This window comes from Gadus macrocephalus, chromosome 20, assembly GCF_031168955.1.
Source record: "Gadus macrocephalus chromosome 20, ASM3116895v1".
In the NCBI taxonomy this organism is placed as follows: Eukaryota; Metazoa; Chordata; class Actinopteri; order Gadiformes; family Gadidae; genus Gadus; species Gadus macrocephalus.
In genome coordinates this window covers 20,235,176-20,258,171 of record NC_082401.1, presented here as the reverse complement: position 1 = coordinate 20,258,171, position 22,996 = coordinate 20,235,176, and the positions used below count along the sequence as shown (strand labels likewise).

At 44.4% G+C, this 22,996-nt stretch overlaps 1 protein-coding gene across 2 annotated transcripts in view; it reads left to right on the top strand.

Moving 5' to 3' along the window:
• The window catches only part of LOC132448361 (SH3 domain-binding protein 4), a 21,217-nt gene extending 89 nt beyond the window's left edge, over nucleotides 1–21,128 (top strand). The window contains exons 1-5 of one of the 2 annotated variants that reach the window (XM_060039558.1): nucleotides 1–41; nucleotides 9,317–9,543; nucleotides 9,636–11,989; nucleotides 19,566–19,754; nucleotides 20,022–21,128. The exon at nucleotides 1–41 is cut by the window's left edge and continues 89 nt beyond it. In XM_060039558.1, the coding sequence (XP_059895541.1) occupies nucleotides 9,420–9,543; nucleotides 9,636–11,989; nucleotides 19,566–19,754; nucleotides 20,022–20,246 (2,892 nt within the window). In that variant the 5' untranslated portion in view covers nucleotides 1–41; nucleotides 9,317–9,419 and the 3' untranslated portion in view covers nucleotides 20,247–21,128. Of the gene's footprint in view, nucleotides 42–96; nucleotides 387–9,316; nucleotides 9,544–9,635; nucleotides 11,990–19,565; nucleotides 19,755–20,021 lie in introns of those variants that run through there. The other variant, XM_060039557.1, reaches the window with a different exon arrangement.
• Nucleotides 21,129–22,996: the final 1,868 nt, after the last annotated feature.

Here is a 22,996-nt window from a genome sequence, read left to right as displayed (position 1 = left end):
TTTTTCCTCCAGGGGAAAAAATCGGCGGATCTATAATCCAGGTACGTGGCTCTCGCTATTCGCCTTGACTGTGTGCACTACTGAATCAAAAAAAAAGCAGGTTTCTATTCCATAGCAGTGTCCGCGTGTCTACGGTCGGTGGGGGCACAGTCGCGTCTACCTGGCAGCCAAGTGGGATCTCGCCTTTCAATCCCAACGATTCAAACTTTCACGGAATGCGTTCGTGATACACGACGGCGCTCGTTGGGCTGCACGCGCACGACCGCGGCGCCTTTCCACTAGTTTATGAGGCTCGAGCTCCGTTTCTCGAAGTGACAATGTTACTATTTAAATGGTTGTATTGCTAATCACCTCGTTTTGTGTTCCTTTGGAGTTTGTAACTTCTGGTAAGACATTTCTTCATGCATACATAGCCCACTTTGTGTAGCTGGGATAATAACTAATGGCGAGGCAGATGTGTATCTTAAATAAACAGAGAGCCTATGTAACATTGATTGTATCAAACGGTGCTCTCTTCGGCTACGTGACATTCGTTGCCATGGCATTAAGAAAAATCAACTCTGACCAGATCTCCACCATCGGTCAGACCTTGCATCACACGTTGAACAGTTAATAGAGTGCTGTGTTGGTAGGTGATCAGGTTATAATCCCTATGGATTTAGTGGCCCACTGTATTTTGAACACCACTCTTTTCAGACCGCATTTGGGAGAAAAGCTGTGCTTCTTGCTGAAAAACAAAACAAGTTAACGCCCAAATCCACTTTTTTTCCCGAAATTATTTTTCCAGATCGTTTGCCATGATCACACTGAAGGAGCGGCTCGTGTTCACACACGTCATACTCCAGTTGTGGCGCTATACGCCTGGACTTGTATTTATCTTTTTTATTATTATTATTTATTGCAATAGAAACAGCTTATTACCTAGAGACGCAATACACTTTTCTGCTGTCAGTCTCACAAGTAGGCATTATGCATAGTATAGTATATGTGATAGTTGTGTTCGTTGTTCGTGTTTGCATTAAGTTGTATGCTTTTGCTTCTTGCAACCATCATAATTCAACTCGATTGTAGTTTTATTACTAAGCTATAACCACGATCTATAGTTCGAAAATGTGTACAACTACACTAATCACGCATACCATATTCCCAGGAATTCACCGACTGAGTCATGCAAAAATGACTTAACCTAGTTTCCCAAGAGCAATGGAGAAGGGTGGTGGTGGTGGTTGTGTTGGTGCTATGGTGGGGATATGTTCTCAACCCATCCCGGATGTGTGTAAAAATACAGAGGTAGTATTTGTGTTGATTTTATTGTAAGATGCATGCATATATTGACATTATATATGAGCAATCAATGATATACCACCCTCCCAGCAAAACCACAAACATGAACACACACACGCACACACACAAACACACACACACACACACACACACACACACACACACACACACACACACACACACACACACACACACACACACACACACACACACAAACACAGACACCACCAGTGCAACCAACCACCACCACAGCATTGGATCTTGAGGGCTCAATCTTGGGTTTTACAGCTAATCTCAATGGGACTCATTGTGTGAATGAATGTGCATGTGATTCCTGATAAGCCGACCCCAATGCTATCCCGCGTCCACCCTTAGCCCTGGGACGTGGTGTGAGTACATTTCCACCCATCCACCCTCCTCCAACCCTAACCAACACCTCCCTCTCCATGCCCTCTCCGCGTTGGCCCGGCGTCCGTCCAACTCCATTACAGCATTCGCGGCCACAGAGTTATTACTGGCGTGGGTTGGCAGTACACAAGCAGCAGCCATTAGCCCAACCAACACCACACCACACCACCCCCTTACCCAGACACCCATTGTCCCATCTCCACCTTTCTCTCCATCATGTCAGCTGTGACTAACAGCTCCACCAAAGGCATTGCGCGATTGCGTAAGCTGTCACGTTCTGTAATGGCCTGAAAATGCAAGCCATCAGTGGTTATCTTGTTTCTCGAGGGTTACCAGTGAAGAGAGACTCTTTCTCTTCTGGATGACGAGAGGAGGCATGTTAACAGTAGATGCTATTATTCAGTTTGTATTCAACTGTTTTCACATCAGGGACATGTCAGGCGTCCGTGTGTATGCGTCTGTGAGGATGTCTGTTTGGGTGTTTCTTTGTGAACCATGTGTGTGTCTGGAGGTGTGTGTGCATCATGTGTTTGTGCATGTGTGTGTGTGTGTGTGTGTGTGCAAAGTGCCTGGGTTGGGTTGTGTCTGGAGTGACCATCGAGGTTATATGGTCGTCATCGCTGTAGTGCCATTGTATTCTTTTCTTCGCATGGAAATCGTCAAGAAGGAGAGACTGGTGGTATAAAAACCCAGATGGATAGTCCAACGTGCCCTGTGACCGGCTCTTTGTCATTCAAAGTGAAAATCCGTTTTGCTTCTCGTTCTCCCCATTTTGGTGCTTGAATAATGGATGATTTAATTTTGGACAAGGCATTCCTAACATTCCTCCTAATGCTATCCCTGCTTGCCGGGAGCCATGTCTACTTTGGTGTGTTTATGTTAGGCAGAAAGGACCAGAGTAGAGAGAGCGCTGGCTTGAGGCCTTCACACTATTAGAATGTGCATGTCTCTTCTTTTAGTTTGAATTACATTTTTTTTTCTTTTAATAGAAAGAATCTGAGAAGACCAAACAATAAGTACAAATGTTTTAAACACCCTATGCGGAACATTCTAGAACCACAAGTAGAGGGACAAAAATAGACTTAAGCATACCTATCAAGAGATTCCTGCAAAAGTGGGTGGTGGTGGCTTTGCGTCACAACACTCAGCTAGTTAGCTAGCTGAGCAGGGCAATCGTTATTGCCTTAATATCACTATGTCATTAAGACACTTGACTAATTTATCTCTTATGTCTAAAAAAAGGAATCAATTGTAATGTTGGGTCTTCCAGGTCTTAAAAATTGCAAAGGTAATCCAGTTGTCAGCTCTTAAAAGGAAGTAATATTAAATAAAGAAATAATCAACTGTTTTTACAGCTTTTATTACGTACGCTGCATAGTTTAAAGCACAATGCAGACATAATGTCTTCTTCCGTGATTAATGAGGAGGAATCCCACGAATATTGTTGTGGGCTTTGATTTTGTAATGACAGCCAGTACTCAGTTTGATTATTTTCTACGCGGGAACACTGTGTTTGAAGACACCACCGAGCTCAGGATATCAAGTCCTGGTGGTTTAGTTGCTGAGTCTTGATGTCACTCCGCAGTATTGTGAGATATGGCTCTATATATCTGGATGCCTTCTGGTGCCCGGACATGATACCACCTCTCTTGACTCAGGCTGGCACATCAGCCTGCGAGTCGTCAATTACTTATTTATTAACTGAAATGACTTTCCCCGCTGTGTGAAATATTTATGGTCATGCAGAACCATCTGAGGCAAGAGAGTTCAAGCTTTGGAAGTTGAGGGTTGTCTCATCCGCCGCATGTGGGAATGGTTTCTCCACAATGTTACAATGGAACTGTGTGTACCAAGAGCATGTGTTACTATCGGTTGTGGGCGTGTGAGCGTCCTGTGGGTGTCAACTTTGCTTATGTTTTTTGGCTACCCACGGCTGCAATTAAATGTAATACAAACATTGGATAAATGTGGTATGGATTAAATGTTGCTCACATCTCTTCCCTTCTTGTTTGTTGTCTTAAAAAACGGCCCTGGTCACTGAAGCTTGACCATGCCTTTCACGTTATCACAAGCTGCTGAAGCATCAGTCTGAACTGGCCTTGCCAGATCCTTTGAGTGCTCACCTCCTATGGCCCCTTCCTCATAACCATGGAAACGATGCATCTGTGTCACCATCGCTCTCTAAAAAAAAAGAGTCTGTAACCGCGGGTCGCCATGGTGACATGTTGTGTGCCCGCTGTGGGGGGGAGGTCACATGGTGCTGCCTACTGGTCACCTGCGTTTGACAACATTTGATGCGTTTGAGGCTTAAAGGAGCATTTCACCGGTGGAGGCATGAATATGTATTGAAATTGGGTCCTATATGTAGTCGAATAATAAAATAAAATTCTAATTTGGTGCCGTCTTGACCGAGAAAAGGCAGAAAGTGACTTTTTGGCGCTTGTGGATTGAAGACAACAACTCCCACCATGCACCACAATGCACAGCTTCGCTGGCCACTCCCGCTGATCTAGATCTCCGCCTATCGGACACCTCGCTGTTCCATCTACCAAGCTGATACCGCAAAACTGCTAGAAAATCATTTCACACAACATTTCTAGTGAAGAGTATTAGTTGGTGAACTCAGTGAATTGTACTTCAGTTTTATCTAACAGTCTCTGTTAGCTTAGCTTCAGACGCTGTGGATGTTAGTTTCTGCTGGTGAAGTCCCACCCACTGGCACTGCTCTAATAGGTTTGTAGCGTCAGTGGGTCCCACCCCCAAAGTGCTTGTAGTCTTTTCCTATTTACTTCTACGCAAAAGTCGTCATATTGTGTAATCTTAAACAGGAAGTGTTGGAGATCGATACAGATCTCTCCAGTCTCTCAAGAAAATAAGGGAATGATGCACGACCATTCAAAAATATGAGTGGGTTTCTAACGATACAAAGCTTAATGGTAATGGGTGAAGTTTCCCTTTAATGCCCACTGTCCTCAAATCCCAAGAGGTGCAAACAATGCAGGCGGCCATTGAAGCATGGGAGGGGTCAGTGAGGTTTGGGAGGGAGAGGGGGGGGAGGAGGGGAGAGAGATCCTGCAGCCCCCACATCCCCCTCATCTCAAAGGCATTTCCTCCTTGTTTCGGCCGCTTAGCCACTTCCTGCTCGGGAGGAGTATGTCTCCAGCCCAAGGAGTCCCAACTTCTCCCTGGCAGCCATTGCTATGATGCGATACAAAGCTGGATGTTCCGCCAACTGTATCAACACAGTTTTCTCTTCTGTTCTTTCTGTCTTCATAAACCAGAGGGCGGGGAAGAGCATCACTGCCTGTGCGCATTCTGTGTAAGTTTCAAAATGTTACTTCCAGGGGCCTGGTTCTCATTCAAATTCACCCACCATAAGCAGTCGCTCCCTGGACACTATGATGTACAGTCGCGGAGGCTTCTCCCCCGCTAAAAAGCAGGACACAGCCGTCCTGTTAGCATAGTGGCTAGTGTCAACATCTCTGCTGTCAGGGGACGCTTAAAGGTCAATGTGTAAGGTCAGGGGCAGGTCGGCCTCACACTCCATCGCCATTTCTGAACCTAAGAATGTCACGTTTCTGATCCCCTCCCCAGATAGGCATATGGTTTCACTTTTTCCAACATCCTTGTGAGGTATTTTTCCTGGTCAACAATCAATGTTGGATCAATCAAGAAGACACATGTGTAACAAGGAGCCATTTTTAGGAGTCATATTGTTTTCCCACTTTTGGTTGTTTTAATTTCAAAGGACATACTAGAGTTTCAAACCAAAACCAGCTTTTAGAGTCAGTATCTTCACTCCTGAGATAATAACGGATACCTTTCCACTACCTAATCTGGTTATAAAAGGCTCTTTGTGTGGCCAAATCTGTAATGAAGGCCATTTGGCAGCAGCCGATGCACAGGGGACATCAACACGTCCAAGAAAATAGCTGAAGAAAAAGGGAGTGGCATTGATGAAAGTTTCATAATGCGCTTCATCTGCCGAGAGCTGTAGAACAGAGAGAGTCACGTTTAAGTACTATAGTATTGAGTGGAGCAAACCTCTTATAGCGAGGTTACTGCTCCCCTGGTGTTAGTGGTCCCCTATAAGATGATTAAACCCAAGGCCCCAACAAGAAGCAGGATGTTTCTCTACCAGTCTATGTAGGGTCATTAATAATAGCCTATGGTTGGCCATCATCATTTTCCAGAGCCTGTGAACATATTCGCAATATAATCTGTAGAAATCTAACATATTTCTATTTATTTTAATGTGGGAGTTAAAAGCAGCAGATATTTGGCATTTAGGGTTTCACTTGCTGACAAATGATCAGTTATCAAAATGATAAACTTATTTTCAGTTGCTAGATTGATAGACTCACTCACTAATCGTTGATGCGTGTAATACTTGTCTCAACGTGGCTTTTGATTTGATTATTATGGAGACTTGTATCGATCACGGTCAGTATTAAGTCAGGGCAGTAACAGCTGCCTCGCTTGCCAGACACTGTGCTTGACAACTTTGACAGGCTGACAAACAAGAACGCCTGCGGCCATTTGTGGCTAACTGCGACGGTGCCGCACTAGACTTGGTAAACAGCTCAACACAAAAAGGGCAGCGAACAAACAACCATGAGGGAATGAACAAACATGTGGCTAACATTCATCAGAGAATGATTAACTATGGTTAAGTTCCCTTTGTTTGTACATATTTTTGTAATGGGTTTATTGATGTTTAATTTAGTTATTTTTGTATTCCAAAGTGAGTGGCCGATATACACAGCCAGCTGTATTTTAGTGCATAACAATTGACTCTGCTAGTAACTATTATAGCCTACAGTACAATGTCATGTCAAAACACTGTTTGAATTTGCTTTGCTTATATACTGAGAATCTGGCAGACGTTTAAGCAGAAAAAACTTCTGGACTTAAAGAAGGGGGTTGCTTCTCCTGGTTGGGTTTGGCTCTGAGCATCTTACAGCCAAGAAAGACAAGACCATCCCTTCCCCCCCATAAAAAAACACCTACATCTAGTTTTATTTAGAAGAGTTCACTCGTAACTTTCATTTCATTTTTACCTAGGGAGCTACAGCAATGGTTAACTGGTTGTTCTGGCAAGTAATTGGATTTAATACAGCCAGAGGGGCAGTGACTTTTGCCATGCTATTACCAGTGAAAGTGTCTAAGCCCCATAATGGCCTCTCACCATGTCGTAATATCAGGGCCCTCAGGCCCTCAGGCTCATTTGCATGGAAGTGTACGTGTGTACGTGATGTAAATTTTTGGCTTTGCCTGTGATTTACACGGCAGGAGTCTCCACCCACAATTGTTCCCTGTGAGACGCAGCCTTCGTGGAGGTTAAACACATCAGGGTGGCCACCAGACTTGCCATAGAAGAGGACCACCCAGTGCTTTTATGTTGGAGGCCAGATAGACAGCCAGGAGATCCAGCGGCTGCGCCTGCGCGTCATTCTTCTGTCCTGCACGGCCTTGCCTTAAGCAGACGAGGGGCTGGCATCATGCCGTGACTGGGATGGAAAACAGGTTGGGCTCGACGAACATTAGCACAAAAACAGGGCCCCTTTATTGGTAATAGCCTCTTTATCCATTGGCTTGGCCGCAATCCACATGAATACAAATGAGCAGTTTATAGAAGTTAATGGGCACACTATAATGTTGTTTTATGTGAAAGAGTGAACATGCTTCCCAACTGTGTTCTTCAGCCTCCACCGGCTCCACCTGTTCTTGACACGTTCGTACTTCGTACGTATAGATAAATGTATTCAAGCTATTTTTGAAGCTTTTATCTCATGTTTTTTTAAGTCTTTAGCTGTGACATGTTTATCTTGAAAGGAACATTTCCTACATGAGGTTCAAGTCTTGTTTTCTTCTCTAAATATTCCGTTATCTTGTGTGTTTGTTGTGTGTTTACAACATTGTTCTTTCTAATCCCCTAGCTCCACCAAATGTTCTTGTTTCACTCGTATTTACCACCAGAATTGTGTCCCTGGTACTCCGCTGCTGTCAAAACAGTTTATTCTATCTATGCACCCTTTTTCTGCTGACTTTAGAGGGGGATGAATTATAGATGAAAAGAGAATGCTCTGGATTGTTCTTGGGTGTCTCTCTTCCATCAATGTGCTCCACTGACCTATGATCTGTGTTTTGTTTTGGAGCCATGCTCCAGTTGTCATACATTTAACATCGATAGACCCCTGGCATGCACCGTTAAAGAGATAAGGAAGAGATGAGAAGCGTTTTGAAGAAGCGAGTATGGGTGTTTTTTAGGATAATGCTTGGGAAACAAGGTGTCTTCATTTACTGAACTCTTTTGGGAGGGAAGCATTCATAATGCATTCATAATACTAAACCTTGCAAGTTAGTTAAGGTTTAAAAGCTATTGTTTGATTGTCTTTTGAAAGAATTGACGTAGCCATCTACTGTTAGTGTTTGAAATGTACTGCGGATCGATCCATTCCTGCCTCTGTATGAGACAATTTCGATTTTTAGCCCGCTCCAGGCTTAATTCTAACTCATCAGGGGTTCTGAGAGAACCGTCTTGCATATCAATCACAGGTGTGTGAATTCAACACTTCTCAATGGCGAAGAAATTTAGGGAGAGAGGGAGCAGAGGTTTCACGGTTTCTGGTTTCACGGGTCTCAGATCTTCCCTACAGCACCATTATTCTCTAATAAAAATATATTGGCAAAAAAATATTTTGTTCACACATTGACTTGTGAACAGGTTAGTAATCAGCTGTTGCTTGATATATTGACCACAATATAGTCCTCTTTTGGAACCAAGTACCAAAGCATCACATGTACCAACTTGTTCTCTTTAAAATGTTCTCATGAAATCCCTTCATCTGATACTAGCATGTTCCCTTGAAATAGGCTAATAATTCATCATTCTGATCAGATACCTCTGTATCCACTCGCTCACTCCCTTATCCTTTAGATTTTAATGGTTCCCTAGAGCATATCTCACGTCCTCAGAGGGAGAATCGGCATCAAAGTTATTCAAATTAGCTCTTTGACTCATTTTAATAGACCTAAATGAAACCGAGCCAATCAAACACAAGCCGTTTTTTCCCTAGCCGAGACATTTGTTCCCAACTCTTGTGGGAACACTCTGTAGCAGGACAAACACATAGTCTCCAAATAAGAACATTATAGAAATCAATCTTGACATTCTTCAAAGAATTTGTCATGAATAAAAGACAGAAAGGATATCAGAGAACACAAAGTTCAAAGAAAAAGGGGAAGATTTATATTTAGCGGGTATGTTGCATTTTTATCCTGAAAAGGACGTGTGCTCCCTGATTTATGAGTGCAGGTTTGAGCAGATACAGATTCAGTGACTGCGAGAGGTACTAGTTGTTTTTACACTGGAGACAAAACAATACATCACACTGTTCTGTAGTCTCTCAGTATCCAACTGGGGACACATTTCATTATTGTTGTGACACTGTTGCTTCCCACAACTTTGTCAGTATTTTTTCGTTCAACAAGCAGGTTGTGAGGACAATTAACTTTTATCTTCAGAGGAAGTCAAATCATGGACCTTAACAATTAGACTATACAGTTAAATTATAAAACACATGCTGTCTTCAACTCTAATCCTGCATTCTCTTGCTTCCAGATATCATGGGAGGCTGCTGACACCTGACGTCTGTTGTTAGCCGGAGGGAACCTGCAGAGCTGCCTGAGCGCACACGTCAGTGCGCAGGAAAAAAACACCAGCAATGGCGGCCCATCGAATCAAAGCCACCACAAATAACAACATTTCCCTGCCTCGCTGCAAGTCAGAGGGGACTCTCATAGATCTCAGCGATGGTGTTTCAGAAGCCAGCCTCACCAATGTCAAAGGTAAGCAGCTCAGTTGGTTCATGTTTGATACTTTTTTGGTCCACTTTGCAAACACACAACCAATACATTTTCTGTTTTGGCTCTTCTTGCAGTGCTTTCTCCCAGTGCCTTACGGCTGGATGCCACCGCCTCCTTCAGCACGGCCAGGGAGGTTGTCGCCATCAAGGACTATTGCCCATCCAGCTTCACCACCCTGAAGTTCTCCAAAGGGGAACGTCTCTATGTTCTCGACACCTCGGGAGGAGAGTGGTGGTATGCCCACAACAACACAGAGATGGGCTACATCCCGGCGGCCTACGTTGAGCCCGTCAACTACAGAGACTCCTCCTTCAGCGACAGCGGGATGATTGACACCATAGCCGACTGCAACGAGGAGGCGGCCAAAGAAATTGACCTTCTCGGGGAGTGGGAGGGAGTTCTTTTGAAACAGGCCATCTTCCAGAATAGCAATCCTTTCTCGACCTCGACTAACCCTTTCCTCAACGGGGGTGTTCAGAATACACTGGACCAGAACTGTAACGAGAAACCAGTGGACTTGCTGTTGTTTGATACGCTGGCTGTATCAGAACCAAACTCCACTAGTAGCACTGTGAATATCAATGGCTTCGTTGGCGGTGTTTGTGATTTCAACCAGGGCGGCACACTTTCTGGAACCGGGCAAACGTTGAGGAGGGACAACCCATTTTTTAGAAGTAAGCGCTCTTACAGTCTCTCTGAGCTGTCCATCCTGCAAGCTCAATCAGACGCCCCTCAGGGTTCCACAGGTTTCTTTGGAGGCTTAAAAGCTCCCGCACCAGAACAATTTCAGAGCCGGGAGGATTTTAGGGCGGCGTGGCTGAACCATCGCAAGCTGGCCAGATCCTGCCACGACCTGGACTCGCTAGGACAGAGCCCTGGCTGGGGCCAAACGCAGCCAGTGGAGACCAACATTGTTTGCCGGCTAGACAGCTCGGGGGGGGCAGTCCAACTTCCGGATACAAACATCAGCATCCATGTTCCGGAGGGCCATGTGGCTCCAGGAGACAGCCAGCAAATATCCATGAAAGCCCTGCTAGATCCTCCGCTGGAGCTGAACACTGACCGGTGCACCACCGTCAGCCCCGTGGTGGAAATAAAGCTCAGCAACATGGAGACCAAAACCACTGTTACCCTGGACATGAAGGTGTCAGTAGTGGTGAAAATGGAGAGCAGGCAGACGACGGAGGTCATCTGCGTGAGGAGTGATTGTAAAGAGGGTCCCTACACACCGATTCCACAGGCGTACATATACGGTGACATGGTGCAAGTGTGCCTAGATAACCTGGAACCGTGCATGTACGTGTGCGTCGTTGCCCAGTCCCAGTCTATATTAGCAGGTTCTACGGTTTGGGAACAGGTGGTGAAAAAGGTCACCTTAGGGGTATATGGTCCAAAGCACATTCATCCTTCTTTCAAAACTGTGGTTGCCATCTTCGGCCATGAGTGTGCCCCTAAATCCTTGTTGGTGAGTGAGGTGGGAAAGCAAGCACAGTCTGCTCCCCCGGTGGCACTGCAGCTTTGGGGTAAACACCAGTTTGTCCTGTCAAGACCCCAGGATCTCTGTGTCGGCGTTTATTCCAACATGGCAAACTATGAGGTGAAGGTCAGTGACCAGGCCAAAGTGGTCAGGGGTTTCCAGGTGAAACTGGGCAAAGTCAGCCGCATTGTTTATCTGATCGCCTCGCGAAATGCTGAGGAAGTTTCTGATTTCACCTTGAGGGTGCAGGTGAAAGACGACCAGGAATGCATACTTGCCCAATTCTGTGTTCAGACCCCCACTCCACCACCCAAGACAGGTCCCAAGACATCAGTGCAACGCCGTTTTCTAAAGAAGAAGGAGGTTGGTAAAATCGTCTTGTCGCCACTCGCCATTGCCACCAAGTACCCAGTTTTCCATGACAGGACGGTCAATGGCCTGAAATTTGGGAAACTTATCAAAACAGTCATCCGCCAGACAAAAAATCAATACTTATTGGAATACAAAAAGGGGGACTTTGTCGCTCTGTTGAGTGAGGAGAAGATAAAGCTAAAAGGCCAGTTGTGGACAAAGGAATGGTACATTGGATATTACCAAGGCAAGATGGGCTTTGTTCACGCCAAGAATGTTCTAGTGGTTGGTAAAGTGAAGCCCATTTACTTCAGCGGGCCTGATCTTACCACAACACTATTGCTGGAGCAGATACTGAAGCCCTGCAAGTTCCTGACGTACATCTACGCCTCTGTGAGGACGATACTGATGGAGAACATCGGCAGCTGGCGGGCGTTTGCCGACGCACTCAGTTACGCCGACCTGCCACTGACACACTTCTGCCGGGCAGAGTTGGACAGCGAACCGGAGAGGGTGGCGTCCGTGCTGGAGAAACTCAAAGAAGACTGCAACAATGCAGAAGGAAAGGACAGGAAGTCCTTCCAGAAAGAGCTACTGACGGTATGTTACACAGCAATTGCCTTCCTCTCCCAATTGTTTTACCATTGTGTTATTTATTTAGGAAGATATAAACCATCCTTGCCTCTCTGTATATTTACTGACACAAATTTGCATATCCTACCTTCCCTTCCCGCTCATCTATTTTTCTGTCTGTCTTCGTCGTCACAAAGACATTCTTTTCTAGCTCGCTTACAGCTCGTTTTCTCGTTAACTGCGAGAAAGCAACTTGAAGCAGTGGTCCACACGGTGCTAATTCTGTTGATCGTGCAGCAAATAATTGCTGTGCCTGCATCAGGCTCTGACAGGGGCAGGGGAGTTGTGGAGTGCAGAATACTCTGCCCAACTCGTCCCTCTGGTTTAATGTGTGTGTATAAACGTGTCTTGTTTAGCTTGTGTTCCAATGTCTGTAAAATCATCCTTTGGTTTGTTTCCCTCACAAATATATAAACTGGAGGACTGTAATGTAGTTGCATAAAAAGCAAATGTATCAACACTTTGCTTAGCTTTGCTAGTGGTGTTTGCATCCACTACCAAGCAGCTGGGAAGTGGCAGTGTTGTGTGACTAATCAGCAAAACCCATATGTCTGGTTTGAGATGATGAATCCAGAGGCTCTATGATGACACAGACTAATAATGAACACAGAAACTGTAATAATAGGAGATCTTTCTTCGCCTTAACCAGCAGCATGTTAGCATTAGGCTTTCAGTCTGTAATGCATCAAACCCTGTAAACTAGGTTATTTAGGCCAAGTTCATCGTAGCAAATCCCATTAAATCTAAAGATGGTGGATTGTTAGGCCCTGCTTATTAATTTATTCCCACTATTCCCCCTTTCTATAGGATTCAAGTGTTTCAAGCATTTCTTCAAAGACAAATCATTTAACAAATGCTGCACTGAGAATGACAAAAAAAAACTTTTATGCTCTAAATAATTGAGAATCTTTCAGTGCTGAAGGCAGTTATTTTTAACATTACCTCAGGCATGGTACACCTGAGGATGCTCCAAAACACTCACTACCTGAGGCTGAGGTATTTTTTAGTATTTAGTATTCTATCGTTTTGTATTTTAGTATTCTATCTAAATTTAATTTTTCTTTATTCTTCTCTAAAGAAATCTCTCTCTCTCTCTCTCTCTCTCTCTCTCTCTCTCTCTCTCTCTCTCTCTCTCTCTCTCTCTCTCTCTCTCTCTCTCTCTCTCTCACTCTCTCTCTCTCTCTCTCTCTCTCTCTCTCTCTCTCTCTCTCTCTCTCTCTCTCTCTCTCTCTCTCTCTCTCTCTCTCTATATATATATATATATATATATCAACGTTTTTAAAGTAAGTGCTAACCAGTAGTGGTAGTGCACCCTGCTTTCCTTTGGTTAAAGTATGTCAGAGGTCACCCAGTAGGGCAGCGCAACAGAGTGCAACCGGAGAGAACACTGTAATTTAGTGTGGGTTGTAAACACATTTTTAGAAACAGTTGACCTTACAGAAGCACAGAAGAACAACATCTAGAGCTGAGGTTAAATATCAGCCCTGTAAAACCCATCTGAATTCATCCATTTCTCAGGCCCATCAGCCACTTTCAAAGGCTTTAGTGTAACATTAAAATCGTTTTTGTATACATTTTTCTAAAATAATTTCAATACTGATGGTTTTTGGGTTATGGGCTAGCCTATTATGCGCTATTTGTGAAGGAAGAACTTTTCATGTCATCCAAACAATATACATATATATAAACTGTGGCAACCCGGCACGGTGAGCGAACCACCTCCTCCCAAACAGGACACCATTACGCGGGGAAAAACCAAAAAGGCATGTTTTATTCCCAACTCGAACATAGAGTCTCTCGCTGAAGAAACACAAAAGAACGTAAAAACATGGAAGGAATCAACGGTCCCATCCTTCGTGGGTGGAATCCCCGTAATGCAAATGTTGTATGCAGGTGTGAATGTGGGCCTGTTTTTTGCATCCACAAAATATACACTAATAACATTAAACAAATTCACATGAATGAGTAGTACAAAATGGAAGAAATATGGTCAGGTGAAACACCAGGGTTAATGTAGGTGCAACAGCTCGTAAGGCATTGAAATATGCCTAGTTGCCAGTGCTGGTGATAAATACTGTGTTTCTGCTCAAAAGATTATTCTATGGCATGTAGCATGCACCTGGATGGCATATGCTCAAGACAGCAAATCAGGCTATAATCCGAAGTGTGAACTCCTCCTGAGCCTCTCATTTCCAACCCTGCATCTCCAAACAGGAATCTTGCAGGTGACTTTCATTTGAACAGGATGCCCAAACTGGTTCCCATGAGCTGCAACACCACTGTGTGTCTACAGTGTGTGTGTGTGTGTGTGTGTGTGTGTGTGTGTGTGTGTGTGTGTGTGTGTGTGTGTGTGTGTGTGTGTGTGTGTGTGTGTGTGTGTGTGTGTGTGTGTGTGTGTGTGTGTGTGTGTGTGTGTGTGTGTGTTACTTTGGCAGGAAAACACATTGCCTTTAAATCACTTTGCTGGCTTTATTTCCCCAAGAGACCACTGGGTCGGACCACTCAGTGTGTGCATCTGGCACCCGTAGTGCCAGCCAATTTCGTACCTTAGCAACTTACTTATATAACTATCCAGTTAAAAACGGATTCCACCGAGCCTCTTTGACCAATAGTGCGTACTTGCTCCCAGTACACTGTTCAGCTGTTAACCCCAGCATCTGCTGCCTCCCTCTGCTACCACGCCGCACGGCGGGTAGTCAGCAGAAACAAAGCATATTGAAGATAAAACATGTGCCCCCCTCCCTACACCTTTTTTTTTTTGTGTGCATTGTGCATATGAAAATTGGATGAGCCACATTCCCACAGCATTGGTCTGGAAATATGGTTTTGTACGCATGCAAAAATGAAGAGGAAATTAGATTGTAATTAGATTGCCATTCAGGGTGAGGAGGACGTATAGATCCAGTGCACAAACTAGCGTTTAAGAGACAGGGAAAGTGTTCAAATCAGTCAGCATTCATGGCACTTAGAAGTCGAGAAGTCAATCCAAATACCATTACAGATTTGACGTCTGTATTATTGCTCAATAACCGCTTGTCTTAAGCCAGTAGAGGACACAAATGAAGGTAATGACGCTTGTGTATCTGTTGTATAAGCTGATACGCTGAAGCTCTCTGTTTGAGCTGAATTGCCATCCGTCCTATCATAACAGCGCCCTCAACTTGTGAGGCCATAAAAAGCCTGTGCCAGTGGAGGTGATTGCGTCGGTACTCATCGTGGAGAAAACAAACAAACAGCCTAGGCAGCCTCTTTTTGTGTGTAGGATCACAGGCAAACAGATGTTTCCTGCTTCATTGTTGAACAAGGCTAAACAAAATGGCTAGTTATGGACCGAGAGGCGCCTGCGGTCCACACTCACTCCTTATCCCTACCCGCCCGCCTCCACCACCGCCCCCACCATTTGAGAATATATGTCTGTGTCGCAGGCCATGAAGGGGAGCCCATCGATTTATTTCTTCACACAGCGGAGAGGGCAGCTTCTGCCTAGTGCTGCTCATTAAAATCGTCCTTGTTTTTTATATCTTTGCTATGAGTGCCTCATCTTTCATTTTGTACGTGAACACGTCTACCCTCTGTGCAGTAGCTCTTTTCAATGGCCAGTGTCATTCTGTTGGGTTGAACACAGAGTTGGAAAAGACTGCAAACAATTAAAACTGACTCTTCACATCCACCACAGGCTCGCCCACGACTCAACCACTGCTACCAACGTTGTGTTTCTTTTTTTTTCATTCTTGTTTTTTTTTTCTTTTTTTTCGTTTTAAAGTCCACATCAATCTTCTGTAACTCCTGTCTCCTCTGTTTTGGATCCCACTCAAGCTCCCGTCTCAAGGAGGAAAGCGGTAAACTGGAGAAAATTATGCTTTACCCTCTGAACTCTGACATTCCAAGCTAACCCAGCGATACTCTAACACTAAGATTTGGGATAAAAAGAAAAATAAAGCCCAGCCCCAAAAGATTGAGGTCTGGGGCTGGGGTTCCAAAGCAATCTCAGCAGGCTGCAGAAGCAGTCCCAGTGCGACTGCTTCCCAACCATATGCCCTCTAGATCTTTGCGCCCCGATAGGGCCTGGGACGAATAATAATAATAACATCCTATTTCTGGCGCATGACTTTCAAATTGGAATGGGCTGCCAGTATACGGATAAGGCCAGTTCTTTTTTGCCATTCTTGTACATCTCAGATTTTTTCAGACAGCATTCCTCCGATTTTTGTTTGCTTGTTTCTTCCTTCCTCTCTATGGGTGTGGCACGCTGTTGGCTGCGCTTGAACTGTTGTACGTTGCAGCAAACCCACGCAACAACCCCCATGAGTCGTGGCTGTATTTGAAGGTTTTTTACTGTCTGACTTTGGGTAAAATAAGGGAGGTTCACTCTGAGGGCAGGATGTCACAGTTGCCGCAATTCGTTGTTCTCTTCCCCCATCATTTGTTCTTTTTTTTTTACCTTTTGTAGATTTTTGTTTCAGGTCTAGGGGGAAATGGGGTAGTGGCAGCGGTGTTAAGCATGTTTTGAAACCACCAAAGGGGAAAGGCACAGGGGAGAGAGCGGCTTATAAAAAGCAATAAAACCGAACAGAAAAGGCGGAGAGAGAGAGAGGTGGTGTAGATGAAAGCGTGCTGCTGGCTGAGATGTAGCGGATGGGCAATTGTGGTGGTAAATTAGACGGAAATGAAGAGAGGTCGGGAGATAATAGCAGCGAGATTGCGGCTGGATGGAGCGACGGAGGGACAAAGTGGGGCCGGGAAATGAAAGCACGGAGGTGGTTAGAGTAGGGGGACAATGGCGCGTCAGGGCGCCTTGCTGTGACGTCCTCCGCATGGCGGGCATGGTTGAACCCCCCCTCTTTGAGGATGTTAGATCTTCTGATGTCTGCATGGGGGAGAAAATCACACTTTTCCTGAGGATCACCTAATTGGTGTAAAGACAGATATTGCCTGAGCCTCTGACTTGTTAATGTGTCACAGAAAAGGTTCCTTTCTTCTACATATTGTGACCGACGACCCTCAGCGATGGATGATTCAGACGTTGCAGAATAGGCGGTTTCCCTACAGTTTACCCCTACTGAGATGGTGATATTTAAGTAGAGCCTGAAATGCATACGCACACACACACACTCGAGTACGGTTAGTCTTATAGAACCAAGAGTTGCGCCCAGCTGACATTTTGGAGAACGAAAGAAACAGCACAGTGTACTGTATACTCTCTCTGCACTGCAGTGTGTTTAATGGTTTGTTGCCTAAAGTTATTGAAAGCATAGTTGTCTCAATCAGCTCAAATCCTATTCCTCATCCAATGCAATTCAAGTATTGTTCTCAATCTATGCTGAGCCTGAGTAAGTGTGGGTGGTCCAATCGGTTATGGTATGAATGTTAAAACTTTGAAAAAGGTTTAATTTGAAAAAATATAATGAAAATAAACTTGCAAAAATGGTTTGAGTCTTTGATCATAATTATCTGGGCCTAACCTGTTCCTTTGGCTGAACCTATCTCTACTCAATGGTACCCACAAACAGCCATGACTCAGTCCCTAAGGCTTTTATTTTACTGCCCAGCCAGAGGGAAAACATTAGTTTGAACCAAACCACCCGCTATGCTGCTGTAACACCCCAACGGAAACTTCAGCACTTTAGCCTCTTAAGTCAACCAAAAATGGAAAGAGCCGGCATAGATTAAACAAGCAATTAATTCAGAGCAGGTGGAATGCATGCGCAGAAATCATGCGCAGGATCCAACCACCAAAAAAGGCTGTCCGCTTGGGTCCCCAGAGCAGATTCTTTGACCAAAGTCCAATTTAAAGTCCACAAAGATATTTCAGCTGTTCTACATTCACATATTTACACACAGCTCATTCTTTGGATATGAACGCTGTCGTGTTCGGTTTCGATGACTAACCTTGATGAAAGTTATGTATCCCAAGTACACCAGCCCCCCTTGGGTCAACAAGAGTTGTACCGGCTGGACATTCATCACCACGGGAATACATTAGCGAGATCTATTTGTGGACTACAGCTCCTGGCCAGGGGCAAACTTAAGCGAGAGGTGAGCCGGGAAGCCTTCTCCTTTATATCAGCGGGGATTTCCTGTCACTGTTATCAAGAGAGGAAACAGGTGCATGCTGATGGTCTTAACCCAATAAAGGACTTCTCCCCGATGACTACAGAAGAATCGTCTCCACAAAGACCCTCAAGTCAATAACAGCACATATACACGGTACATACGCAAACAAAATACAGCAACTGCCTATTCATAACTAGTCAATCAAATCCACAGGGATGTGCTGGGGTATATGAGCCAGTGAGAGAACGCAAACAAATGTCAAATCGTTCAAAAATTTATTATTGTAGACTTCATTTCATAAAATAAAAATGCAATGCTATGCACTTCACAATAGGGACAGGGGAATACTGAAGGAAATGAACAACGAAAAAGAAGAAAATAGATGTAAAATAATGTGATTCAGATTCATAGCATAGTCAGTTTCTCACCCAATCTAAAGGAATATGGAGGAGGATCATCGCTTTTATGAGGCGGAATGGCTGCTATCAGAGATGCGTTAGGTTGCCGTGGTGCAATGGCATGTACATTCCTGCATCCCCCCCTTCCTCCTCTCCCCTCTCAGTCTCTCTCTTACCCATATCCTGTCAGTCCACACATTCCTCAGCCCAAGTCAGGCGGCTTTAAATCCACTGCTGTTGAGTCAAAAGGCTTCATCTCAAATGACATGTGTTTTGTGAGCACAAAGTGTAAGGTGTTTGGTATGTGCGTGTATGGCGTATGGGTCCAATGGCTAAATGCATCAACCTGAAGAAGTGACATTTGAGCTGGGCTGATTTGTGTTCCTATTCATGCATGTGCAGCATTACTTTTTTTTTCCAAATAGATACACATCGTTGGGCATACTGCAAGTCCTGAACCGTCTATTTCATCAAGTCTGAAATTGCCTGCTAGTGTATGTCATCCATTACAGAGTTCACTTCTTTGATGGCTCACAGGTAATACTGGGCCGTGGTCCAATGTTAACTCAACCCAATCATTTGTCAGGCTGTGCTTTGTTATTCTTCCTCCATTTGAAACACAGCGGCCGTTGAATTGCATCTGGCATCATCGTCATCATCTTGTAGCGTCCTCGCCCCTTTGACCCCCGATAACCAAATATTCACGAGTTAAATGTGCCAAGTTCATCAGCAATTTGAGGAAGACGGTTCAAAGACAAAAAAAAATAAACGAAACCAACAGCAATGTGTGACCTATAACAAACAGACTGATTATTCCGCCTCGCGTGGAGTGTATCTAAACCACCAGACCACCAGGCTGACTTTACTACTCTAATATTTTGTCCTCAATTCACCGTTGTGAATTACTGTCACCCTGATTAATTATTCGCTCCGGCACACAATACAAACCTCTGCTTTCTGCCAGCTCCCCGAAACAACTTCCAAAACGCTGGGCTTGCAGGTTGCCACCAGTCCCGTCCCTGCAAAGGAGTCATTGCTTGGGCATTGGAAGTCTCATTGTATCCCTTAAACCCCGCCTCTCCGTTCCGCAGGCGCTGCTGCAGATGGACTGCCAGGGCCTGGTGGCCCGGCTGGTCATGGACTTTGTCCTGCTGACCACGGCGGTGGAGGTAGCCGGCCGTTGGAGGGAGCTGGCCGAGCGCCTGGCCAAGGTGTCCCGCCTGCAGATGGACGCGTACGAGGCCCCGCACCGCGCCAAGAACGGCGTGGTGGACAGCGAGGTAGGCGGGCTAGGATGACATTTTTTTGGGGGGGTTTTCTCCAACGTATGATGTTGGAGAGAAAACTTTTCCTGCTCTAATTTACTAGACAAGCTGGATGTGAGCTCATTAGTCACTGAATCAAATCTACAACTTTTATGTTTTCATGCCAGTTACGTTGTTGTAAAGTGCCTCTCATCCTCCATCTCTCTCTCTCTCTCTCTCTCTCTCTCTCTCTCTCTCTCTCTCTCTCTCTCTCTCTCTCTCTCCCTCTCTCTCTCTCCTCAGGCCATGTGGAAGCCAGCCTACGACTTCCTGGTCACGTGGGCGGCCCAGATCGGCGACAGCTACCGCGATGTGATCCAGGAGCTACACATCGGCCTGGACAAGATGAAGAACCCCATCACTAAGCGCTGGAAGCACCTGACCGGCACGCTCATCCTTGTCAACTGTCTGGACTCCCTGCGTGGCTCGGCCTTCAGCCCCGCCTCTCAGGACGACAACGCCATCTGAGTTCTTGCCTGAGCCTTCCCCACCGTCACCCCTCCCCACGCCGCCTCACTGAATTCATTGCAATGCTTTTCCTCATGCTAGCGTTCCCTAAGCACCGGCTTAGACTCGCTCATAAGGCGTTATTATGTTGGAGATTTCCCCTCCCCTTTAATGCAACCACTATTTTTCTTTTTGTTTCTTGCTCTGCCTTCAGTCCCCCTGCGGGCTCTGGGAGTCGGGGTTGCGATTTTAAGGCTGTTTCTATGGCAGCCGATTCCACTACACACAATACTGTTTGTAGCTCTCAGTATTCACAGACTATTTTAATAGATCTCCTCTTGCATAGTATGTATTTTTGTACACTTTAAATATGGCACCGATTTCTTTTTTTACAATTTCAACACTGGTTGAGAACTGTGGATTGACTGCTTCAAAAACACACTTATAAAAACAAAAGACACTTTAAATATGACTATTCTTGTCAGCGTAACCTTGTCACAGTAGCCTTGTAAAGTGTCCAACCAGCTTTGTATTTATTTATGTCTGTTTAAGTTGGAAACAGGTCTTTCTGTTTCAGATATTGAGTTACTTTACAGATGCATTCTGCAATGCAGGATTTTATTTGACAATAAACATTGCTTTGATAAAATTTCCACTAAATTTCTAAAAATGTCAAACGTTTCAACATCTAAATAAGCCACTCATTCGCAAATAAAAATATTGTTTCTTGATTGATGATTCTTAAAAATAATATCAAGAGAAAAGTTTGAATATACCTCAATGTAATGGTTAAATATTTTACACCTGGATCCTTTCTTGGTGGGGTTTAACCCTATTTGTAGGCAAAAAATATTTTAGTCACCGCAGTCACAATATGAATGCCAATAAACATTTTAAGTATGACTAAGGATTATATGGAGTGTTCTTTTTCTTTTTTTTGCAACTCCAGTTGCCAGTTGGTTAGTCTGTCAACGGTTTGCCGTTGACAGACTAGTTAGCTAGGCTAGCAATGTACCACTGTGAGGTGGATATTGTTCACCAAGTATGGTGAACAATTTCTGTTAGCGCAGCAATTTAATATGTACTTCAATGGCACATATCAGCAAGTTCACATTTGCCACCAGACAACCCAGAAGGATTGATCTTTGCATTACATTTTATACATTTATTATAACATATTTTCTCATAATTCCAAAATCATTTTGTCATTTATGATGCTGTATTTTATCGTTCCAACACACATTGCTAAAAAAAACGTTTTTTGACTATCTAAGAATCCAGAATACAATATCCAAATGAGATTATGATTATAATTACACATGTCTTACAATCTGTAAGATTCAAAGGAAGGTATAAGAAACAGACATTATCTAATTCATCCGCTAATAAAAAATTTCATCCAGCCCTCATTGCACTGTTGAAGAGAGGGAGGACATTTTAAATAATTAGCACAGGATTCAAAGCACAACCCAATCGGAATATTAATGACATTCAAATATTTATAACATTCAATGGGTTTGGGTCTTTCCTCAGTGCTGTATTTGGTTTTGTGCTGCTATATGATTATCTGTCCAATAGGAATTCAAATGCATAAACCTCACAGAAAGGAAAAGTATCCAAATGTGTTGGTGCACATTGAATTCTATCTTTAAAAACCAACAGCAAAATGACAAACATATTAAGATTGTGTATTGTTACTCCTAGACCCAAATCACTAATGACCTACATGACTCATTAGGATGTGTGTATGGAGAGAGAAGAGCGAAGGGGGATTGAGAGCAGCATCTCAAGAGCAAGGTATCCTTGAGGGATATGATAAAGAGAGCTTCCTGGCAGTGGGAAAAACAGCAAACGAGGAAAGATGTAGAACTTTAAGTCTGAAAAACCTTTGGCAGCCTGTCTGCTTATCTACCCCCCCCCCCCCCCCCCCCCCCCCCCCCATCCTCCCTCACGCACCACACGCCCTCCCTCTCCCCCGCCCACACTGCTCTGTCATCTTTCTGTCTCCATTTCACTGATAACACCCCTCATCCACCCCCACTCTGACGTCCATGGTCCTCTTTTTAGTGCGGAAGCGAACAGACCTTCATTAAATACATACATTAATGGAGGCGACGAGAGAGAAAGAAAAAAAAACAGAGCCCAAAAGGACTTGAATTAATTAGGTTTTGAATATGTGCAGACATGCTTCAGAAGCCGGCCTGCAGTGCTGGTAATGAGACCCCCTTGGGGAGGGGGGGGGGAGCAATGAAACAAGCTTGGCAACCTCCACGCAGCGGGAACCTTCAACACCAGCGGGACTCTGGTTACCAGGGCCCTTTCCACACAAACACACAGGATCTAAGGGTTGACGAGCACAACATGATGAGCATTTAGGTCGTGTAGTTCTTAAGACAACGAGGTCTGCATTAAACCAGAGGTCAAGATAGACGACTGACTAGGTCATTCCCACATGAGTATTATTATTAACCATACTAAACGAAGAAGTGTGCCAAGCGTTTTAAGAAAGAAAAACTGGTTTTCTATTTATTTAGTCTCATCATCTCATCTCATCTTCAAAAAATGCTTATCTGGTATTGGGTCGAGGGGGCAGCAGCTCTAGTGTTTTATAGTTATTTAGTTTGCAAAATATAAACACAACTTCCTCTAGGACTGACAAGTTCCTGTTCCCGCTAAGGGACTTGGCATCTCAACCAAAACAATATCATAACATGTTTTCCCACACCCTTATATTCAAGGCAGTATGGTATTTGTTTTGCTAGCAACGGTAT